The 20,759-nt window shown below is 38.1% G+C and overlaps 1 protein-coding gene across 2 annotated transcripts in view; it reads right to left on the bottom strand.

The window, feature by feature from the left end:
* Positions 1–15,831, bottom strand: part of ITCH (itchy E3 ubiquitin protein ligase) — a 32,979-nt gene extending 17,148 nt beyond the window's left edge. The window contains exons 1-9 of one of the 2 annotated variants that reach the window (XM_010084672.1): positions 15,743–15,831; positions 13,036–13,174; positions 9,869–9,993; positions 9,414–9,551; positions 7,104–7,146; positions 4,923–5,092; positions 3,387–3,621; positions 2,031–2,126; positions 541–715 (exon numbers count right to left, since the gene is read on the bottom strand). In XM_010084672.1, coding sequence (XP_010082974.1) covers positions 541–715; positions 2,031–2,126; positions 3,387–3,621; positions 4,923–5,092; positions 7,104–7,146; positions 9,414–9,551; positions 9,869–9,993; positions 13,036–13,174; positions 15,743–15,812 — 1,191 coding nt within the window. In that variant the 5' untranslated portion in view covers positions 15,813–15,831. The remainder of the gene's footprint in view (positions 1–540; positions 716–2,030; positions 2,127–3,386; positions 3,622–4,922; positions 5,093–7,103; positions 7,147–9,413; positions 9,552–9,868; positions 9,994–13,035; positions 13,175–15,742) is intronic. The other variant, XM_010084673.1, reaches the window with a different exon arrangement.
* Positions 15,832–20,759: the final 4,928 nt, after the last annotated feature.

Below are 20,759 nucleotides of genomic sequence, written 5' to 3'. Positions count from 1 at the left end.
TCTACTATTCATCAGAGGTAAACAATGTATTATTTTTCATTTACCTGTTTTCATAACATTCATTGTGCACATTTCATTTTACCCAAAGCAGAAATATATGTCCAGTTGCTTACCTTCCAGCTCTTTGGCCCAGCCAATACAAGACACAATACAAATAAACCAGCTTATTACTAAGCTGTAGTTTGTTTTGAACCAATGGCTTTTATCAATACTGTACAGAAATTTTATCAAAGAACACCACCTAGATCCAGCTAACAAACAAAAACCATTGCTCTGCATGTGCTGCCTGCAGTCATTGCAAGGATGTGAACTGAAGTTACCAATTATTACTTTCTGCCATGCTACACACACAAAGATACTCTATTATGTAAAGAATAAACCATAACAAAGTCTGGTATCTTTAAGGGGAAAAAGTCACCCACAAGCATGCCCCAAACCCAAATACATATAGACTTTCAATATGCAGGAGACTACAGGGTTGAAAATTTGCAAGAGACATCTCTCTTAGTTAACCTTTTCAGTCATCGTTATATTCCTTACCCCATATATAAACCTCTGATTAAATTGCTGCATAGCTCCTTGAAGCTGACTGCGCTGAAGCTGCCACTGCTCGTAATTTCGGACAGACTCTAATGTTGGTCTCTGCCACGTTGTTGTTCTAGTGAAGTGGTCAACGTAATAAATTCTCCCCATGTTGTCAACTCGTCGCTCCCAGCTTTTAAAAAAATTACAAGCAACAGTTGTCAATGGCAGACAATTTAAAGGGCTCAGAAGCACTTTTAGGCAAAGAGGCAGTATGCTGGAAGTGGATATAAAGCATGGGCTCATCAGCAGACTTTTTTTCCCATTTTATCCTTCACTAAAACTATGTAAGAGCTAAAATGGCTTGAGGACAATCAGGTTTGCTTTGTTGCATACTGTATATGAAGTCAGACTCATTCCATTTATTGCACTTTCAGGATTTTTTTTTAAGTTTTCAAGATCTACACAAAAGCACTGTCAATACTATACTGCCATTACTGCATTTATCCCACCCAAACCATAAGACAACCCAAACCAGTCTGCTGGTTTCTACTAAAAACACTGCAAAAACCCTGACGTTTGGGCTGTACAATGCATGATTTTCTTACACTTTAATCTGGCAGAAAAGGAAGGTGTGGGCACTGGGTTTGGGTTTGTTTTGGTTTTGGGATGGGTTTTTTAACTTATTTTCAGTTCATATGAAATCAGTACTATTTACAAGACTTGAGTGAAAACACTACCATTCTGAATATGTTTAAGTAATACCCTAGTCAATCCTCTCAGAGTTAAAAATACTGATCATGACACTGTCTACCAGGCTTTTTTTGTTCCTTAATTTCAAGTTCTCTTTATTATCCCAGGTTTTCACTTCGTAATTCTGTATAATGTGTGAACCACTTGAGTATAAATGAAGTGCAACAGAATAATTCTTGTGTTTTTCTTACGTTTTTTAAAAAATAAAAAACACAGAACAAATGTGAACACTGATTCCACATAGAGACTAACATCCCTGGCTGTCCTGACGCTAACAGCTGGAAAAGCCTGGTAACCAAAGCGGGTTTATAAGAGCACAGTAAATTAGCAGCTGGGAACCCTGAGACAAGATCAAAGGACTGCGTACAGTAACCACAGGATAAAGAGGTAACCAAGGGCACTCTTGCTCAAGCTGACAGCTACCTCAATCCCAAAATATTTTTCTGTGGTTTTGGTTCTCTTTTACAGTTGGGAGGGGTCTACTGCCTTTAACTTAAATCCGTTTCTCAGTAAAGATGCACTTGCTTAATCCGAGAGGAAATTCAGATTCTGATATTTTTGACACTCAACTCTTTTCTCTGCTACGTACTAGACATTTTTGCAGAACTCCTTGGAGATAACCTGGAACAATTGTTTGCATTGGGGTCGCATTTCTATCTACAAACATGCTTTCTAGCTTTAGTAAACTGTCAGCCAACTAATTTCTGAATAATCCAGACATATCCTAGACAACCATATGACTTATCCTGGCTCACCTTGGAGGAAGAGGCTCTGGTCGATCCCATGTTGTTCTTTTTTCAACATGATCTACATAGTATACTCGACCATGTTGGTCTACTCGTTGCTCCCAACTGAAAATAAAACAATATTTTTATCATTCTCCATATCAAACTACTACAACCATTCATCTACAGTTTTGTATATTTGTTTTCATAAAATTCTTATTTCTAAATAAAATGCTTGAAACACTTGGTTCACGACATGCACCAAATGCCATACAATATACAGGGGTACAGCGTTCATATTAACAGTAATTCTACATCAACTGGTACACAAGAAACATTCTCCATGACCACCTTCAGTTTCTGGAAAACTGAAGCTAAAATTCATGCTTACACATACAATTGTAGGAAGCAATGAAACAGCTCTGTATTCAATATCAAACATATCAATAACCTGTTGAACAGAATAATCTGTAGACCACAATCCCCTTTTAGAGCAACATTAAATTTAAATCCTCAAAATATGCAAATTCTGCACAGATCATGTATATACAGAGTTCATCATAAGGGCACTGGTCACATATTTTCTGCATATGCAGCATTTGGGATACTGACTTACCCCTGTATTTGTATAAAATTTAAGATCGTTGGGGAAAAGCATGCTAATTTGCCATTTCTGTTGAAATCAAAACAGTAAAGCAACAACCAATGTTTTCAAGACTGCTTTTCTATTTCGCAGTTATCCTGTGAGTAAGGCAGGTAACTTAGACCCCTCCTGCCTTTTGGTTCAACTGCCTGCAAACTAAGGCAGATATTTCACCAGTTACACCATTCACACTGAGAACCTTTTGCTTTCCCTCACTCAAAGAGTCCAGAAACCTCCTCTGGTTTTGGGTTTGGTTTTTTTTGTTGTTTTAAGTTTAGAATCTAAATGAGAGCTTTGAGGAAACAGACCAACCATCTGGCAGATTCCACGTGTGCCTGAAACACAAGTGTGCCCATGCTCCTCCCAGGCACTGCAGTATGAAGTCCAAAGCTTCAGGACGTATCGCAGATTATGTACTGCAATAGCAGCGCTGCTTCTCTTTACCTACACCAATATTTTACTACCTGACTTCACTCTAATTTGAAGACAGCAAGCTGTCACACTATTTAAAACGTCTGTGTTTCACTGACATGGGAACCTATGACAAGTATCAAAAATATCTGAAGGATTAATTCTTTTCTTGAATAAACCAGGCTTGAAGGCCTACCAGACAAAACAGTCATGAAAACCTCCAAATTAATCTGGGAATTTTTGTTACGCAGCAGAAGGCAGATGTCATGAATGCTTTGTTACTGTAAGTAAAATAAAGTAAAACCAGAAATGTCAGCACGAACAACTCGTACCCAGGTGGAAGAGGACCTTGGCTGACTGTAGTAAGTGCCTGAGGTGGAGGATTTACTGGCTGGACTTGTCTTGATACTGGAGGTGTGGTGAGCGCAGTGGTTGCAGGAGCTGTTGTTGCTGCTGTTGCCCCCTCAGGGCTCTGTTCTGAAGACGTATTTGCAGCTGTACCTGCCACTGGTGCTGCAGTGGCCCCATCACTTTCTGTGGATGTGGATGAAGGACCATTTACACTCGCTGTGATGTCAGAGATACAGAGACAGAAGAAAAAAAAAGGATTAAACTGATATTTATCACCAACCTATTCTAGAAGTTCTAAATCACAAAAGTAAAGCTGCAGTGGCCCCATCACTTTCTGCGGATGTGGATGAAGGACCATTTACACTCGCTGTGATGTCAGAGATACAGAGACAGAAGAAAAAAATGGATTAAACTGATATTTATCACCAACCTACTCTAGAATAAGTTCTAAATCATAAAAGTAAACAGGCAAGAATGGGTATTTCAAAGTGCACACATCCGTATTTTACAGCTTACACAAGAACAAAAAAGCAATTTTGTCTCACTTAGTGAAAATACTTTAATCCAATAACTGCCATCATTGGCACAATTTTGATATTTCTGATAGAATAAATCATATTTACCAAAGCAAGTTGTCTGCATTCTGTAAACACTAAATGATTATTAAAAAAAAAAATCACTTTCTTGCATTGATGAGTTAAGTATTTTCCATGTATTATTTGGAATAATAATTTAAGAGGTATTAAGCCTAGAATTTTTAAGAAGATATTTGACATTGCATGGAAAGAAATAATCGGAATGGGAGGTGAATACATATATTCTTTAAACATTTTAATTTTTTTTCTGAATGCCATTTGATGGGTGGGATTAAAGGCTGTATACAAGTCAGGCCTTATTACTGAACTACACTGGATTAATCTTTTAAAGTTATTACTGTATCGCAGTTTCTCATCCAGACTCAGCATTTATCAATCGTAATAATGAGACTACTGAAACAGACTGCAGGTAAAGGAGTTAACCTAAAAACATCAACTAACTTTTCAGGAATACTTGTCTTAAACTTTTGTAGTTTTTAAATAAACAGATAAAATTATTTTAAAAAAATCTAACCATTTCAGTGCAGAAGAGCAATGAATCATTTAAGCGCTCCTATTTCACAGAATTTAACTAGAATTGTAGAAACAATCAACTAGTATTTCAAAACCCAATATTATCAACTCGAGACACTTCTGAGAGTCCTTCAGTAGATTTCATCTCAAGCCTCAAACTCAGTGGATGTCTTAGTGCAGTGTCACTGCCACTGTTACTTAGCAGACATGGAAGCAAGAAATTTCTAATAATTGGAATAATGGTTAAACAACATGTACTGAATGCAACCTAAAAAATAGTCTTTCAGAAGTTATCTGCCAAAGAATTTGCCACAAAAAATATGTAGTTAAAAATCAGCATCATAAACAGCTATGTTCATTCAAAGAGCGTGCAGCTTTGGAATGAGTGCCTGGCCCCGGAATACACACCAGGTACTGACGTGGGTCTGCGGGGAGTGGGTGGAGGTGGTCTAGAAGGCCTGGGAGGTCGAGAAGGTTTGCAGTTTCCATTTGTGAGTAATGGAGAATCACTGCCATTAACAGTCTTGTTTTCACTGGGAGCAGCATCTTCACAGCTTTCAAGGCCATTTGAGTTAGTCCTTTTGCAGGAAGAGACAGAAAGAACTGTTCTAACAGGGTGTAGGTGACATTATGGAAGACAATAGTTCTGTCTAGGTGAGATTCTTACCTTCGTGCTAATTATAAAAACCTATACCTCTGTATAAACATACAAAGAGTTTGTCTCCTGAGGTATATGAAAGCGCAACTGACGAAAAGGTTGTGAACTAGATGTATATATAACATTTGTTACTGAACTCTCCTCTTTCATTTCCCAACACAATACACCTGCCGTTAGGCGCAGGCTCTGGATGCTGCTGCTCAGCTATTTCCGCCCATGAATCCCACGTGTGTCTAACGAGATGGGAAGCAGGCTAAGATCTGAGAACAGCCTGCGTGCATTTGCTCCACAGGGCTAGCATATGCTCAGCACACACAGAATGCTTCAAATTCTTAGAAAACTCAATTACACATATACCAATTTTCTTCCTAAACTCAATTCTGGAAAGGACTGGAGAATTTAGGACTAAGCATTAAAGTTTTGACCAACAACTATGAATATAAGCTTCTCAACTTTCCAAGAATGAAGCAACTAAATAGCAGTACTCACCCATTCTGTACTGTTCAGTTATTCTGATATATTTGTAGCTCCTTAAGCAGAGTTACAGGTATCTACATATGCTTCTAAAGCATTTTATTTTCAGAATACGTTAAGCAAAATGAAACAATTGTCAACTAAAATTCTAGCAGATTGACAGGTCAAGTACATAGGCCATCAGTAGTAAAACCATAGGTTAGTTTCAGGCCAGTACCTCTAAAATTATATTCCTTTCAATGCAGACAAAATAAAACCAGGAGGCAAGCCTAAGTAAATCACAAGTCATAGAGGATCAAGTAGAATGATGTACATTTGACCTCTATATCGTTGTCAAACACAGTTTTGCTCTCTACCAGGTGTGGTTCGCGTAATCTGTGTAATGAGTGATCTGAAGTTTGTCGGAGCTATAGCCTAGGTTTTCCCCAGCCCCAGAAAGCATGCTGCTGCTGTTTGAACATTCAAGTCAGTAGTGTAACCTTTTATCTTTAGCATATTTGACCAGCTGGCTTAAGATACAACAATGCATATCAAAACTTTATTATACATGTAACGATAACCACTGCTAGACGTATTACAGACCATTTACATGATCCTCAAAATGGACCTTTAATGAACACCAGAACTCCCACTGGCTGGTACTAAAACCAAATCAGGTGCTGCTATTATTATTATTATACTATTACACACACAGGCATTCTGAATACCCAAGCATGAAAATATTCTTCTGAATGTGAAAAGGAAACAGAACAAAAATTAACTTTCATGGGAAGGCTTCACAACATAGCTAAGAGCGTTATGTTCTAATTAAAAAACGGTGAAATTTAACTTAGTTACTCCAGATGCCATCCAAGAGCACTGTGCATTGTACAGACCCTTACAATACCTGTAGTACTGGGAACCAATTAAAGTGGCATGGAGCTCACTGCAGGTTAAGGCACCACCAAGTATGGTCACACTTTTATCCTAGCAAGCAGCAGGGTACATAATCCGATATCGACCTTAAAGCACTGCAACTGCTAGACAGCTTTTGGTATCTTCTTAACAAAGCTAAATATAAGTCTGATACCTCCATGCTACAAAGTAACACAGTGCAAAAATAACCAGAGCCATTTACTCACCAGTAGGATTTTTTTATATATATGTTTGGGTTTTTTTCAGTTTGGTTAATCACTGGGAGAAGGATGAGGAACACGAAGGGACAAAACCGAAAGATCAGTCAGGTATGGAGACAAACTAAAGGTTGAAAATGGGGCTCATATGGAAAACAATTTAATATGTGAACGTACAACGGTACAGTATTTTTGTTTAGGATGTGCTCAGATCTTAACAGAGATTGTTGCAGGGCATACTCAGAATTTTTTTAATTGTCTTTTTTCTAAAACATAAAATTCCTCTTTCAAAACTGCAAACACTAAAAGGCAGTTTAAAAAAAAATTGAGGAAAAGAAGTCTTACCGTGTATCATTCTTTACTTTGGAGCTATCATTCTGTGTAGGACCTGAAATACCAGAAAGAAAAAGATAATCAAGTATAAACAACATTCTGAAACATTTCCAAGAAAAGCAGCAGTCTTTAATACTCACATTTCTTTCACATGTGGAGGTGATGCACTATATGCTGCTTATCTACTGTCTTATTTCAAGCTGTATACATTTGGCATGCCTATATGTATGTGCATATACTTTTTTTTTAAACCACTGCCACTGGAAGTATTTTCACCTTATGGAAGATATAACAGGATATCATTTCACTGTATGAATATTCTCAAACACACATAGTTCTATAATGTTGTCTCCTGTCTCTGTAGCAGTATGAAGCAGCATTCTCCATTCTTAATGTGCAGCTGGCTTTTCATATTCTCTCCCTTTTCAATCATGACAAGCAGAGCAGGAAAGGCAACAACTTCTAAAATCTTTGCTCTGGTTGGCTAGCAAGCAGCCGCAAGGGCTTTGTTTTCTGGGGCTCTCTAGCCTGAACCCTTCCCTTTCTCTGTAAATTATTTAGCATAAAGGCACTCAAGCAGGTACAAAACATGGCTGCACTCCAAACAGAATTACAGCATCTTAGCCTAGATTTGCAAACATTTTGCAGCAGCTTATTCAACCAGCTTGGAAATATCTGCCTTTTGTGCCAGCATTTGTAATACTCGAATATGCAGCACAGAACTGCTCATTCATGTAGACAGCGCAAATACTTTATTTCCATAGAATTAAACAAATGTCATTAACAAAGAAATCAGTGGGAACTATGTACAGATCTAAGCCAAAGACAAGGATGTAGTCATGTAAAGGTTTATGATAATGTGCTCTTACTGGGCTGTGCACAGAAGTAATTTTAATCCCAGAAACAGAAATCTTAATTTAAAAAGCTACTCAATAAACAATGTATTTGCCTGTAAGTACCTTTAGCCTGTACGATAAGAATGTGTTACAACTACTTTAAGACTGAACTCTTTCCTCATGTGCTCCAGTTCCCTGATTATCTGGGAACCCAGTCCTGAACTTCTGGCTGGGTATGTCAACATCTGCCTTCACTGCTGAGCCCAAAACTGTACATAGTACTCAATCCTGTGCCTCTCTCTTCTTCCTAGGACCTTTCTCTCAGTAGGTGAATTTCAGGAAATGGAAGAAAGCACAGATGAAACCAAGTATTGCAGAAGAGGGAAATGTGTTACTTACAGTAAGTGTTTCTATCAACATACCTCAGCCCCAATCTACAAGCCCCACACAATCTCAGCATTTGGCTTTTATTTACAAAAAAATCCCACACCATCAGATCGTGACTGGTCCTTTTAACAAGATACAAAGAAAGATGGACTAAAAGCTCTAAGAAATAGTGGTTACAAAGCTAGTGTGTTAATTCAGTTTTCCTAGGATACTTAGATGGAATCTCAAAGCATCCCTCCAGTCCTTTAAAAAAAACACCCAGAAGCCTAAAAATCATCAACTAACTGCCTGGCTAGCTGCTACAGCAGACAGTCTCTCCAATGCTGCCTTCCGGAGAAATAACCTCTTATCTCTATTTCTACTTTGCAATGTACAATACACTCAAAGATGCTCCACTGCCTGTCCTGCAGCAAGGGAATCAAAACCCCTTACTTTACAGCAGACAGTCTCTCCAATGCTGCCTTCCGGAGAAATAACCTCTTATCTCTATTTCTACTTTGCAATGTACAATACACTCAAAGATGTTCCACTGCCTGCCTTACTTTTTATTTTAGGGTAATTACATATTTTACATGTATTCAAGATTTTCAGTTAAAAATCATAGTAGTTATCTGAGACTGAAGACACCAACTAAACAGAATAGTGGGTTCCTCTCTGCAGCACTCCACAGGCAGCAAAATCTAAGAAAACATCTATTTGAATGGGATATTTTAAGAAAAATTAATATAAATCCATGTCTCCTAGTGAGCAGAATACTTATTACTATGATAAGATCAAACTAATATTATTTTATGTTTATTAAACATTCAGGGAAGCTAGAGGCTTATTTATCAATCATGGGATTGATACATAGAAGTTATCAAAGTCCAGAAAATAAAGATGCTGATGTTATTTCTGTTATAGTAAGGCTGAAAAATCTTCATTGCGGACTATGACTCCACCTCAAATAAAAATGCGTATGAGTTTTGGTCTCTACAAAGTTACAGAAACAGCTGTTGTTATGATTATTAAAACACTGTGCTAAAGCTTCCAGGAAAATAAAAAAAGCTTTGTATACCAGACATAGGTAGAGGGCTCATTTGAACTGAAAGTTACTTACTTCTTGTACTTGAGGCATCACCATTTGTTAGGAGCTCAGGATCTACCTGCATCCCATCTAGACAGACAGACAAGTCTCCTACCACTTCTGCTGGTTCTCTGTCACCAACAAGATGCAATGTCACCACTACCTGCTCAACTGGAAAAGTACAGAAAAGAATGGGAGGTTATCTTACTACTTTCATTTTTAAGCTCTATGGAAGGAAACAATCTCTAATTAGGCTTTCGCCCTGGCATATATCAGCAAAGTGGAAAATACCATGTTTTCAATGACACCTGAGCAGACTGTGTGTAACGAATAAAGATTACACCGAAAAGGTAGGAGGAAGGTCATAAATGGAATCTGCGTAACAGAAGCAGTTCTTAAGGGCCAGAGTTACACACAGCACTCAATAACAGACAATTCCTGTCAAATTCTGCAGCAATCCAAGGTATTGTTAATAATCTTACACTTACGTTTCATACTGTTTGATTTCAAAGTCTCACGAATATCCAGAGCTGCACTTCCCAGAAGAACATCAGATTTTAACGTTTGATGGCTCCAGACTCGAAAGTTTAATTTACTTACAGGAGTGACAATTCTGAAAAGAAAAAGTTGAGCACTATGTAAGGGATTTGTTGGCAGGGGAAGCGGGTGAACCAAGCAATCTCCTTTGACTGTCACTTAAATTTTTTTAAAAACAAAGAAATAACAGTGGTAACATCAAGCCACTTGTAATGATCACATTCTAGCATGCAGTCACGTTTATGTCATGTAAATCAAGATTGTTGCAAGACTGTTCACAGACTGAGTAAATTCTTTATTATTACCATTTTAAGGGAAATATCTATAGAAAAAACTACCAGCTCACAATTAGCATCTGAGTGTAACCAGGATTAGAAAAAAAGACTGATTCTTGCAGGTTCACATTTCATGAGTGTTCAGCATTTGCATACCTTGATGTGAGAATTTTTCACATGGAGAGGGAAGACAGCAAATTTGCTTTCTGAAGAGGTTAGCGGAAAATTTTAGGACATCCCATAAAAAGGGAAGTACTCAAAATACTAAAAGTCATTTCAAGTATTTTTAGAAGACGACTGTTCCCCTAATAAGCTGGCACATACATCATATTATGACAAAGTAGCAGGAATATATACAAAATTCTTTAACATTTTACTAGTATACATCTGGTTTCACAGTGCATTTACCGAGAACAGAACAACACACTACATCTTCCATGGCTTATCAATTCAAAAACTTCCCTCACCATTTCCAGCAGTAAGATGTACTACTTCTACAGTGTGCTAATTTGATTATGTCCTTGAAGAATCGGTTCTACGTTTACTACCAGGAAAGTCTCTTATGGACCCAACTATCACAATAGTTTCTCTTCATTCTAAATCAAGTAATTCAAAGAATTCAACCATTTATTTCTACCTGCCTTTCACTTCCCAGAGGCTCTTCTTTAATTTTCACTTGTTTTAGTGACCCAAAAATCTGAACTTCATTCAAAGTATGGTGCTACAACCGGGAAAGATGCCTTCCAGGGAGCAGTAACAGCACAGACAGTGGCCTCTACATAATCCAAACAAGAGCCAAAGTTCCCTCTGAAAAATCCTGTGGGCTGGTAAAGTCATAAAATCACAATGCTGTAGCCTCTGCCAAACACACAGTTTGAATTTTTCAACCTGTGGAGGAGAAGGTGTATCTCTACTCCTAGAAAAGCCACCAGCAGAGTCACTCCCTAATCCTGAAAGCTCTTTATCAAGGATTACCTATGCGGTAAGAGCCCCCCACTCCCAGATCTATGACAGCAGTTATGTACTGGGAAAGCCTCTTACTGGAGAAGAAACCCATGCAAACAGAAATATTTTCAGCCACACTTAGTCTTCCTCCCTCTAGCTCCAAAACAATCTCATTTCAAAACTGCTAATCTCACCAAACACTTTGCAGCAAGATGATGACAGCTGAGATAGTTTATGTGATCAGGCAAATCTTAGAAAATAAAAGAACTCTCTCAGTGATAAGAAAAACCCAAACCCCTAGATTTTTCTTTTTCCTTCTTAAAAGTATTCTGACAAGAGTAGAAAGATGAGCATCACCAAATAGTCGATAGTACAACTGAGAATGGCTTGGAGTGATATGATCTTTGAGGTCCCTTCCAACCCAAACCATTCTACGATTCTATGCAAAGCCTTACAAGAGAGAAGAAAATTGATGTCAGTATCAGTTGCTGACATATACTTTTTTTTTTTAAATCCCTAACAGAAACTTCAAAGTTTTCTGTAAGGAACATTCTAACATATATGTATTTTTACATTATTTTAATTGTGAGAAACAGGTATTACAAATGACTATTTTCTCACTGGATAATTTCACTTGCATATGGTTTATAAATTGAGTTTCATAGTCAGACAATCCCTTCAGAATATGCAGCTCCACCTAACAGACTCCCTCCTAGAACAGGAACCCATGGTCCATACACATTTGCAGAGCCCATTTTTTCCTTTTTATTCTGAATCTGAATGCAAGCGGTTGCATCAAAACATTTCCTAAAAAACAATTAACTTACTCCTCTAAGTTCCATGTAGCTTTAGTGTAATCTCCATGAAGCTGATATGCATTGGGTGGTTCTGTTCAGCGCTTACGGAACAAGAGTAAAAATTGCCCATGTACTATTGTGTGGACTTGCCCAGCGCAATCCACAATCATTTCAATTAAAAAAAAAAAAAAGGCAGGCTTTAAAAGCTAAAAGAAAATTCTGCTCTTGCACATTGATATGCATGTAAAGCACAAGGTTTTCTTAAAAAACTTCTTTGCAGTGGAAAGTAAGGTAAACAGTAGTAACTAAAACTTCATAATAATCTGAATTACAAGAAAAGAACAAGCACAAACCAGGTTTTCATGGAATGCTCAAGGTGCCTCAAAAATAATAATCTAGAATTTAAGCATAAACAAATGCACAAGCACAAGACTGACCTTTATCCCAGTGTTTCACGTGACACATTCTTAAGAGAAAACTAAATTTTATAGAAGCTTCAGATAGTTTTTTTTTCAGTGCTTTATACTTCCTTTCATCTCACAACACTATTACTGGGTCAATGAAGCATCAACAACGTTGAATCTAACGTTAGTTTTGTACTCTGAAGGCACAAATTAATCAGGAGCTTTGTACTTGTGATTGAATTTAGACATGTGCAAGACAGAGCTACCTGCCTGTGCTATGGCGTGGTCCACAGTAAAGCGGTCCACAAAGAACAGCTACACTTGTCAGCCATGGTGTTTCTGAAACACCCGTAGCCTTAAACGTGAGAACAAAAACGTGCATGGGACTGTCAGTTTTAATATCAAATTACCTTACTTTCCTTACTACACAAAGAATGAAAGCTCTTTTGATATGCTACATACACGAATACAGAACACATTCCTTAATAAGCACTGGGTCCTTTCCACGGGTCCTAATGCAATACTTTGTGAATAGATATTCCAAACTGTAGTATGTTTGCTTCAAAAACCACACAAATATCTTAATATCATCTAACATTGAACGCCTTGTTTAAAATAAAAATGCAACCCTTAAGTCCACTGTCAAGTGCATTAATTTAGCTCAAAAAAAAAAGGAAAACAAAACCATCAAACCTACACTGTAAGGTGCTGTTTCCACTTCGGACTATTTGTATTGTTGCATTTTTCTGTCTTCTTTGACTGCCCGTCCACTGAGACTTCCACGTAAGGGCTAGGTCCAAACCATTTATTTTTTTCTTTTAATTTTGCTGAAATAACTGTTAAGAAAGAGAAAAATAGTAATTTACTCAATAAGATTTCAATTGCAAATAATATTTTTCAGTTGTGTGCTTCAGTATTCAAGTATCAGGTCACTGATGCCTGACAATAACGCTCAAGACAAAAAATACATTAGATGGACAAAAATGCTTTTGCATTCCAGATCATTTTCTACAACGCTACAGCTGACACAAATGCCTGAAACATGCAACAGTACTTCTATAACGTCAGACACTATAATTAACAATAATCAGTATAAGATCCACAAAAGCGCTTAGGTGGTGAAAGTAGAAAACACCCTCTACAACCTCCTCCTGCCTATCACCAGCCAAGAGAATTCCTGGAGTTCATCACACTTGCTTGTTAAAAAGCTCAAAACCTGATCTGTCACCCTCATGAAGGAATCATGGGAAACTGCCACTACTTCTGGTGAAAAGGACATCTTTAGGAAAAAGAAATTAGTGTTAAATTGTCTATATCAAAGCAAACTTAGAGAAAAGCTAACTAACGGCAAACTCTGAGTTCCAATAACTACCTACTGTTCTAGAAATGACAAAATCTGGACACGACTTGCAGCTCTAGAGATTGGGGGGGGGAGGTGTTTTAGTTTTTTGTTTGCTGGCTTGGGGGGGGAGTTGTGTTTTGTTTTGTTTTTTAAACATTCAACATCATTCACTGCAATGCTCCTGCCTTTCCAAACACCATGGCTACGTTGCCTCCATTTAACCAAAGCAGCATGCACGTGCACGAGTCTACCCCTGGCATTTGATTCTTAGATTACGAATGTTCTTGGATTCCCTGGCAGCACTGAACTCACAAAACTGTACTTAAGACAAAGATATTATAATTTCCAATTGGCCAGTGCACTCCACTCTGTTCTAACAAATAACTGGTCTCCTGTGTTGTTGTCACCCACCTCAGCTGCACTACATGCTTAAAAAAGATGACTAATTCAAGCCCATATGGCTAATCTACCTAGGTTCCCTTTATAGCCTGTGCTCCTTTAGAGACTTAGAGAAGTAGCTTAGGATAAACTGCTCTGAACTTCTCCCAAAGGAAATTGTTTCTCTCTATATTACAGACATCTTACAGAAACTAATGACAGTTGGCTAACACTAATGTTCACAAACAGCCCCCCTTCCCTTCCCCTCCCATCTCCAGTACTTCTGTACTACAGCACTTCACGCCTCACCATCACTATCTCAAAGGCATCAAGACCTGCTTTGAGGCAGCACAAATCAGCAGGCTTATACCTACTTTCAAGGTTCTTACTTACCCAACCTGAAAGTTCATTTAAAACTAATGAAAACAGCAGAACCGGGAGGGGAGGGGAGGGCAGGGCAGGGGGTGGTGCTGTTTACAGAAATGTCTGCAGAAAGGTAACGCCTGCTTCCAGAGGAAAGAGCTTGCTTGCAGACTGTGGCTAAACTACAGAAATTAAGAACTGTTCAAACATCTTAATGGGCTCAATTGTAAACACAGAGACATTTCTTCACTTTATATGAGTCACAGGCCTCTAACAGAGCAAGCCTTAGACAGCAATCACCACTTCAACCTGCTCTCCACAGCCATGTGGAGGATGTACCTCCTTCCAAACCTCTTCCATTTTTCTCTCCAGTATCAACCTGCAGGGACAAGATTTCTCTTAAAGTCTCATGGCCCACTGAGAAAAAACAAGCTTGTGACCAGTGTGACAGCTAGAGACCATATAACTTGTTCAGTTCCAATCTCCTTTCTCGTCTAAAGCTTTCCCATCTATTTTTGACAATTCTCTTCGTCCCCACAAGATCAGCTTTATGAAACTTCTGCATACACCCACAGACCTTCAACACTGAGGGTGCAAAATTTACCCTTGATGCTTCTAAACATAGGCCTGCACACAGCCACAGATCCCTCCTTCCCAGGCTTCAGCTTTTATGCTTCAGTAAATTCTGTCAGAGGGCAAAAGTGAGGGAAATTTGGCAACTGAGTTTCAACAGCTGCTTTGTTGGTGGGGCACTACAAAAAAGCAAAACATGTCACGTAAACGCATTCCTGTGCAATCTACAGGTGCTCAATTACAATAATACACTCACCAACACTTTTATTAAAGTTCCTTTACAATGGTGGCCATAAAAACATGTAACAAGGGAGAAATTTAATGTAACAAGTAAAATTTAATGAACAGCAGTTCAGGTTCCCTTAGCTTGAGATGCAAAAAGACCATTAGAAGAAAGTGTTAGATTTGGTATTATGGGAAGTGTCAGTACCTGAAAGCAGTAGCACATCACATTACCACATTTCAAAGACGATTGTTCTGTACAATTTTCTTAACATTATTCCTTCCTTTTTTTTAACACAAAAATGTATCATCTCAAAATGCGGTTCAGACAAAATCCTGAATGAAATAGCTCTATTTCTGCCACGTAATGATGGCATAACACCATCAGTTGTATTGTGCAACTTCTCTTAGGTTTTGTACAACTCAAAACTTCCTGAAATGCAACATATTAGTAAATTCCATTTAACTGTCAGAAAAACACTTTTACATTTCTCACCAGAAAATATATATCCTTTCAAAGGCTTACCAGTGATTTGAAGCTGCGATTTCATGGAAAACCCACTCGATGGTCCTGATTTAGACCCACTGCCAGCCATAATATGGGCTGGATCTTGAATCTGGATGAAGAGACAATGTAAACATTTGAATCCTCAGGAAATCAAAAATTTAACCACATGGTTTTTGACATGTAAATACATTATACTGCAAACAAAACCACCATACTTGTTTTCTTTCTAGTTCCTTTCCGTTTACCCAAAGTACAGAAAATGGTTTACAAAGGGCTTGGTCTCTACTATTACATGATCTGTAAATATTCATGTCCCAGGCAAAAGAGGGCTTTTGATTTTGTCCCTTCAATTTGCCAATTAACTGAGAGTGAATGATGTTCTAATCACAAAGTTTGCTGTACCTCTTATATCTGAAAATATCTGCCTATTATGATGTCGTAAATCCTGGGTAAGAAGTTTATCATCCCATGTCCAGTATTACTTGGGAGGAAAAAAAAAAAAGAAAACCACAGTCCGCAGGCATAGGGAAAAGGCTGAAAATGTATTACTGAATTAAAAGGTGAATTTCAAATTTAGAGAAACCTGCTTCTACATGTCTTTTGCTTGCACTTGGTCAGATCAAGTCTACAGACAAGGACTGTAATTCTACAAAGCACTTCACTAGAAGAGAAAATACTTCTGAAAGAGGGCAAGACAACCTTCATTTACAGCCCAACCTTCCCTCTTACCACACCCCAACCCTCACACCTGTGCCAGCCTGATCCTCCCAGCACCAAAGCAAGCAGGTATTCCTATTCTTCTTCAAATTTAATTCAATGCAGTACTTGGTTGTCGGGGACAGGGAGGAGGAAGCGGACAACATACATTACATAGCTTCAATGTTAACAGACAGAAATGGTGTGCTATTATATTAAAACAAGACATAACTTTAGAAATACCCAGACATCCTTGTTTCCTATTCATTTTTAAAACACATTTTCAGCTCAACATCCCTTACCAACTAAACTAGATATCTATCCGTAAGTCCTTTACAGCAGATTCCACCAGAAAAATGAATGGGTTATTGAATGCTCCAAATTACCTGCTGGATACAACTTACAGACTACTTACAGCAACCCTCTGATGCCATGTTCCCTCCTCTGTGTCATAACCTACTGCGAAGCCATTCATCCACCTACACGTCTGACCTATCTCTTTGGGCTCCCATCTCTTGCGAGGCCCGGCTGCTCTGGCCAAGGGCTCGGCTAACTGGCACATGCAAATCTCCCAGCCCACCGCTGCACATCTTTGGTTGGCCACCAAATCTGAATCCCAAAGCAGACCAGCTACCATGTGCCATCTCTGAGGTCATTTTCTGCACACACCATTATTTCCAACAAGGAAAGGAACACGTGAGCTTAAGCTGCTGCTATCTGTATCTCGAGCACAAAAGGCTGTATGTATGAACTTACCAACCGACAACAGCATAAGCAGGCTAAACAAGCGCGTATCTTATTCTCTGCATGCCATGCAAAACAGTTTGTAAAGGAGACTGGATCTGAATATCACAACTTTCTTTTTAGAGGCTGCAAGCTGAAACAGAAGTCTGTATACTGTGACAATTGCTGTGAAAGTGATAATTTCACAGGTATTTCAAAAGTGGTAAAATGGGAGGTTCTTGCATCCTACAGCTTGCTGGTGCTAGTGTTAACTGCTGGAGAATAGACACCATCAGAAAAAGTGTTAACAACTTGCTTAAATAGTATATAGTGTTATGAGTGGAGTTCCATACTGTTAATTACTAGATTCCAGATGGGAATCACACAAATCTAAATCCTGCTAGAGCAAAAAAGCTTTTAATATAAGTATTTCAAAAATAGTCTAAACTTAAAAGATTTAAAGGACAATTCTTAATTCTGATCCTGTGATTAGTGCTACCAAACTCACTAGGTATCCTTTATGCTTTAAGAAAGCAGTTGAATAGCACGTAGACCAGCACAGACACCCTGCATAGCCTAAGGGAGCCTGCATTTACAGCAGAGCTGCTATTTTCCACCTGGAGAAATAACACTGCACATAATACAAACAATTACTGAGGGTGATAATTTTCAATTGAAGTCATACAGTAAGCACACCCAGCATACAACGTTCATTCAGAATGCAAAATACACTTACTAAAATTATTTTTATTAATATTTGATCATTTCACTGATTATATGCTGAAAAAATTCTAGCAGCTTAATCACATGTGGAATGACCATCCTGCAAACATGTTGAGTTAGCACATATATGTGTGTGTGTACGTAGTGAAACAGTTTTCACTAACTACCTTAATTTTAAGAATCTACTGCCTCCCAGTATTTCTAAACAAAAGAACTACATTACACATTGCTTAGTTCTCTCAGCTGCCATAAAGTTTCTAATTATTTGTAAACAAAAAAAAACCCCAAAGAGTCTTATTATATTGCATGCTTGCTAAAATCCAGAGGCTCTTCACTTAAAGCAATCTCCATTATTTAACCACAAAAAAGAAGGAGAGTTGCAGGGGAAGCAGCAGCAAGCAACAATTTACCTGCGCCCTGCACTTCAATGGCCCTGTTCCTCTTTCCGGGTTTTCGAATACCTTGACCCCAACGCCTCTTCTGCTCCCTTTAACTGCCAGCTGAGAAAGACTGAGCAAGCAGAACAGCTGGCTCCAAGCCAGGCAGCCAGCATGGAATAATCACTGAACTCACACTGCAGCTTTGCTCTCAGCTGGGCACTAATTTAAGTCTCTTCCCTGCCAGGCAGGTATATACTCTAACCAGATTTTTCATAATTCATAGAATTTGAATCAACTTTGATACCTCCATCTCCATCAAATTCAGCTGGAATGGATCAGCAATTAAGAAAGTTTGTAGTGCAACACACAGGAAAAGGGGAAGAAGAGAGCAGAACAGGATTGGCAGGTGGAGTTGTATATACCTCGTTTTCTTAGGAATCAAGGCTAAACCACATTAATCAGTCAAATAAGAAACCGTGATAATTAATGAACTACACTTTGAAGCACAAAGAGATCGCAAAAAACAACCACCCCACAAGTCACACACATCCCGTTGATTTCTACAATAAAACTTAATATTTAGCATTTAACTGCTCCTTGTTTATGTAACAAACCCACACACAAATTAAATGTTTGGTAAGAAACTACTGTGCTAACAGCTATTTTTAATGGTAACACTGCACATGATTTCAACTCAAAACCAGCCTAGGGCTACTTAGAAAAGACAACATACACTCTTCAATCTTTATTGAACTATTTCCATTTAGTTTTATTACAGTATAAACAATATTTAGGATCCTGTGAAAAGCAAATGTCTATTTCAGACAAGCAGTTCTATCAGCAACTGGATGCAAACAGGCCATCACATGTGAACACCAACAAGCATTTTAACCGTACGAGACCTTTGGACCCCTTGCCAGCGGAAAGGAGAGTACAATGATTGTTTTCCAGCTATGTTACAAATAATAATTTTATGAACAAAAATGTAATTTGATAAATCACTATAAACTAGGTATGCCTGCTTAAATTCACTGTAATGCAACAAGTACTTCCACAACTTGAAACTGTCATTCCAAACAACTGAGAATGCATACTCAAGGTTTTCTTTTTTTTGCAGGAGAAAACTATACACATCTTCATAAATATTCAGGGATTGGTTTTGGGGTTTTGCTTTGTTTTAAATTATAGTAAGCTCATACTGCCACTTTTTCCTTCAGATGCTGCTACCCACTTCCAAGAAGCCTGCCAGAATTTGAAATTTAGGAACATTAGTTGAAAAGTTTAAAAGCTATGACAGAGAGAGCGGGAAAGTGTAACAGGCACTCAGAGCACTATCACGTATGTATAATTTTCTTAGAAATTAACAAGACAAACTATTTGGCATATAAAAAGATATACTACAGAATCATAGAGAATTAATATCATCTTGTCATTAAAAATAAACCATTCAAATGCTTCCCTGAATTTCTTCAGTGGCTGCATACCTACTTCCAGGTAGGTTGGTTTGTTTTTATCACGTGCTACCACAATGTGTAGATTATTAGATAAATTATGCTCAGCTTCATAATGGCATATGCCATTGTTTGTACTCAGGCAGGTTTGAACAAACATTGCTTAAAAGAAATCCGCCTCACAGTAGGAAACTTGGTCCACACATCCTTTTGGGATTCAGTTCTTCCGATTCCAACTCTAACAACAGTGCTTTCTCAGAAGCCTCCCCTACAGCACGACCTGATGCTGTCAGGCCAAACTGCATCTTCTTCAGTGGCATTTTAATCCAGGACAGCAAATTTCTCAACAGATTTTTTTTTTTTTTTTTTGGCACATTGAGTGGTGTGGAAGAAAGAAGAAATTCTAGAGGAGCGCAGCCCAGATGCTACAAATGCTTTCAGAAAAAGGAAGGCAGAAAGGGAGGATCCTCCGTTATTTTTCTTTTAACAAAAAATGAGAAAGAGTTCGGAGAAAAGTAGCTTTGAGTGTTTCTTGGTTAAAGCAAAGGAAAGAAATGGGAAGGAGCTTCTTCCCCACAAAATCAGGGACTATAAACAGAAGAAAAAATGCTATCAAAGGCTTGAGACACAGGTCTTTAGAGTGTCACACTAATTTAACTTACGGTGACTTTATTCAACAATGGGATTCATCTGTTACAGAACCGACTTGTCGAAGAAGGTAATTTTGTTTTGTATTTATTTGAAAGAATAGAAGACACAACTAGGTCAGAATGAAATGCTGTGACTGTATATTACACATGCATAGCTTTGAAAATATGTTGGCACATGCTCTTTATAATTTAAAAAATACTGAAATAATTGCACATTGTTGGCTGCTGTAAGCCTTATGATTAGTAATTAATTTTAAGAACAGGCTAAACTGCTCTTTACAGGTACACCAATTCAAAGAGTATTTGCTGTTTCACCAATGCAGTAAAAAAGAAAAAAAAGAACACATAATGAAAAAGTTTCCTTACCATATCTAGTTTGAAAACCTCACTGTGTAACACAGGAATACAGACT

The sequence above is a fragment of the Pterocles gutturalis genome, unplaced genomic scaffold, assembly GCF_000699245.1.
Source record: "Pterocles gutturalis isolate BGI_N339 unplaced genomic scaffold, ASM69924v1 scaffold6915, whole genome shotgun sequence".
Taxonomy (NCBI): domain Eukaryota; kingdom Metazoa; phylum Chordata; class Aves; order Pterocliformes; family Pteroclidae; genus Pterocles; species Pterocles gutturalis.
The sequence above is the reverse complement of the archived record's forward strand: the minus strand, read 5'-3'. Positions and strand labels throughout refer to the sequence as shown.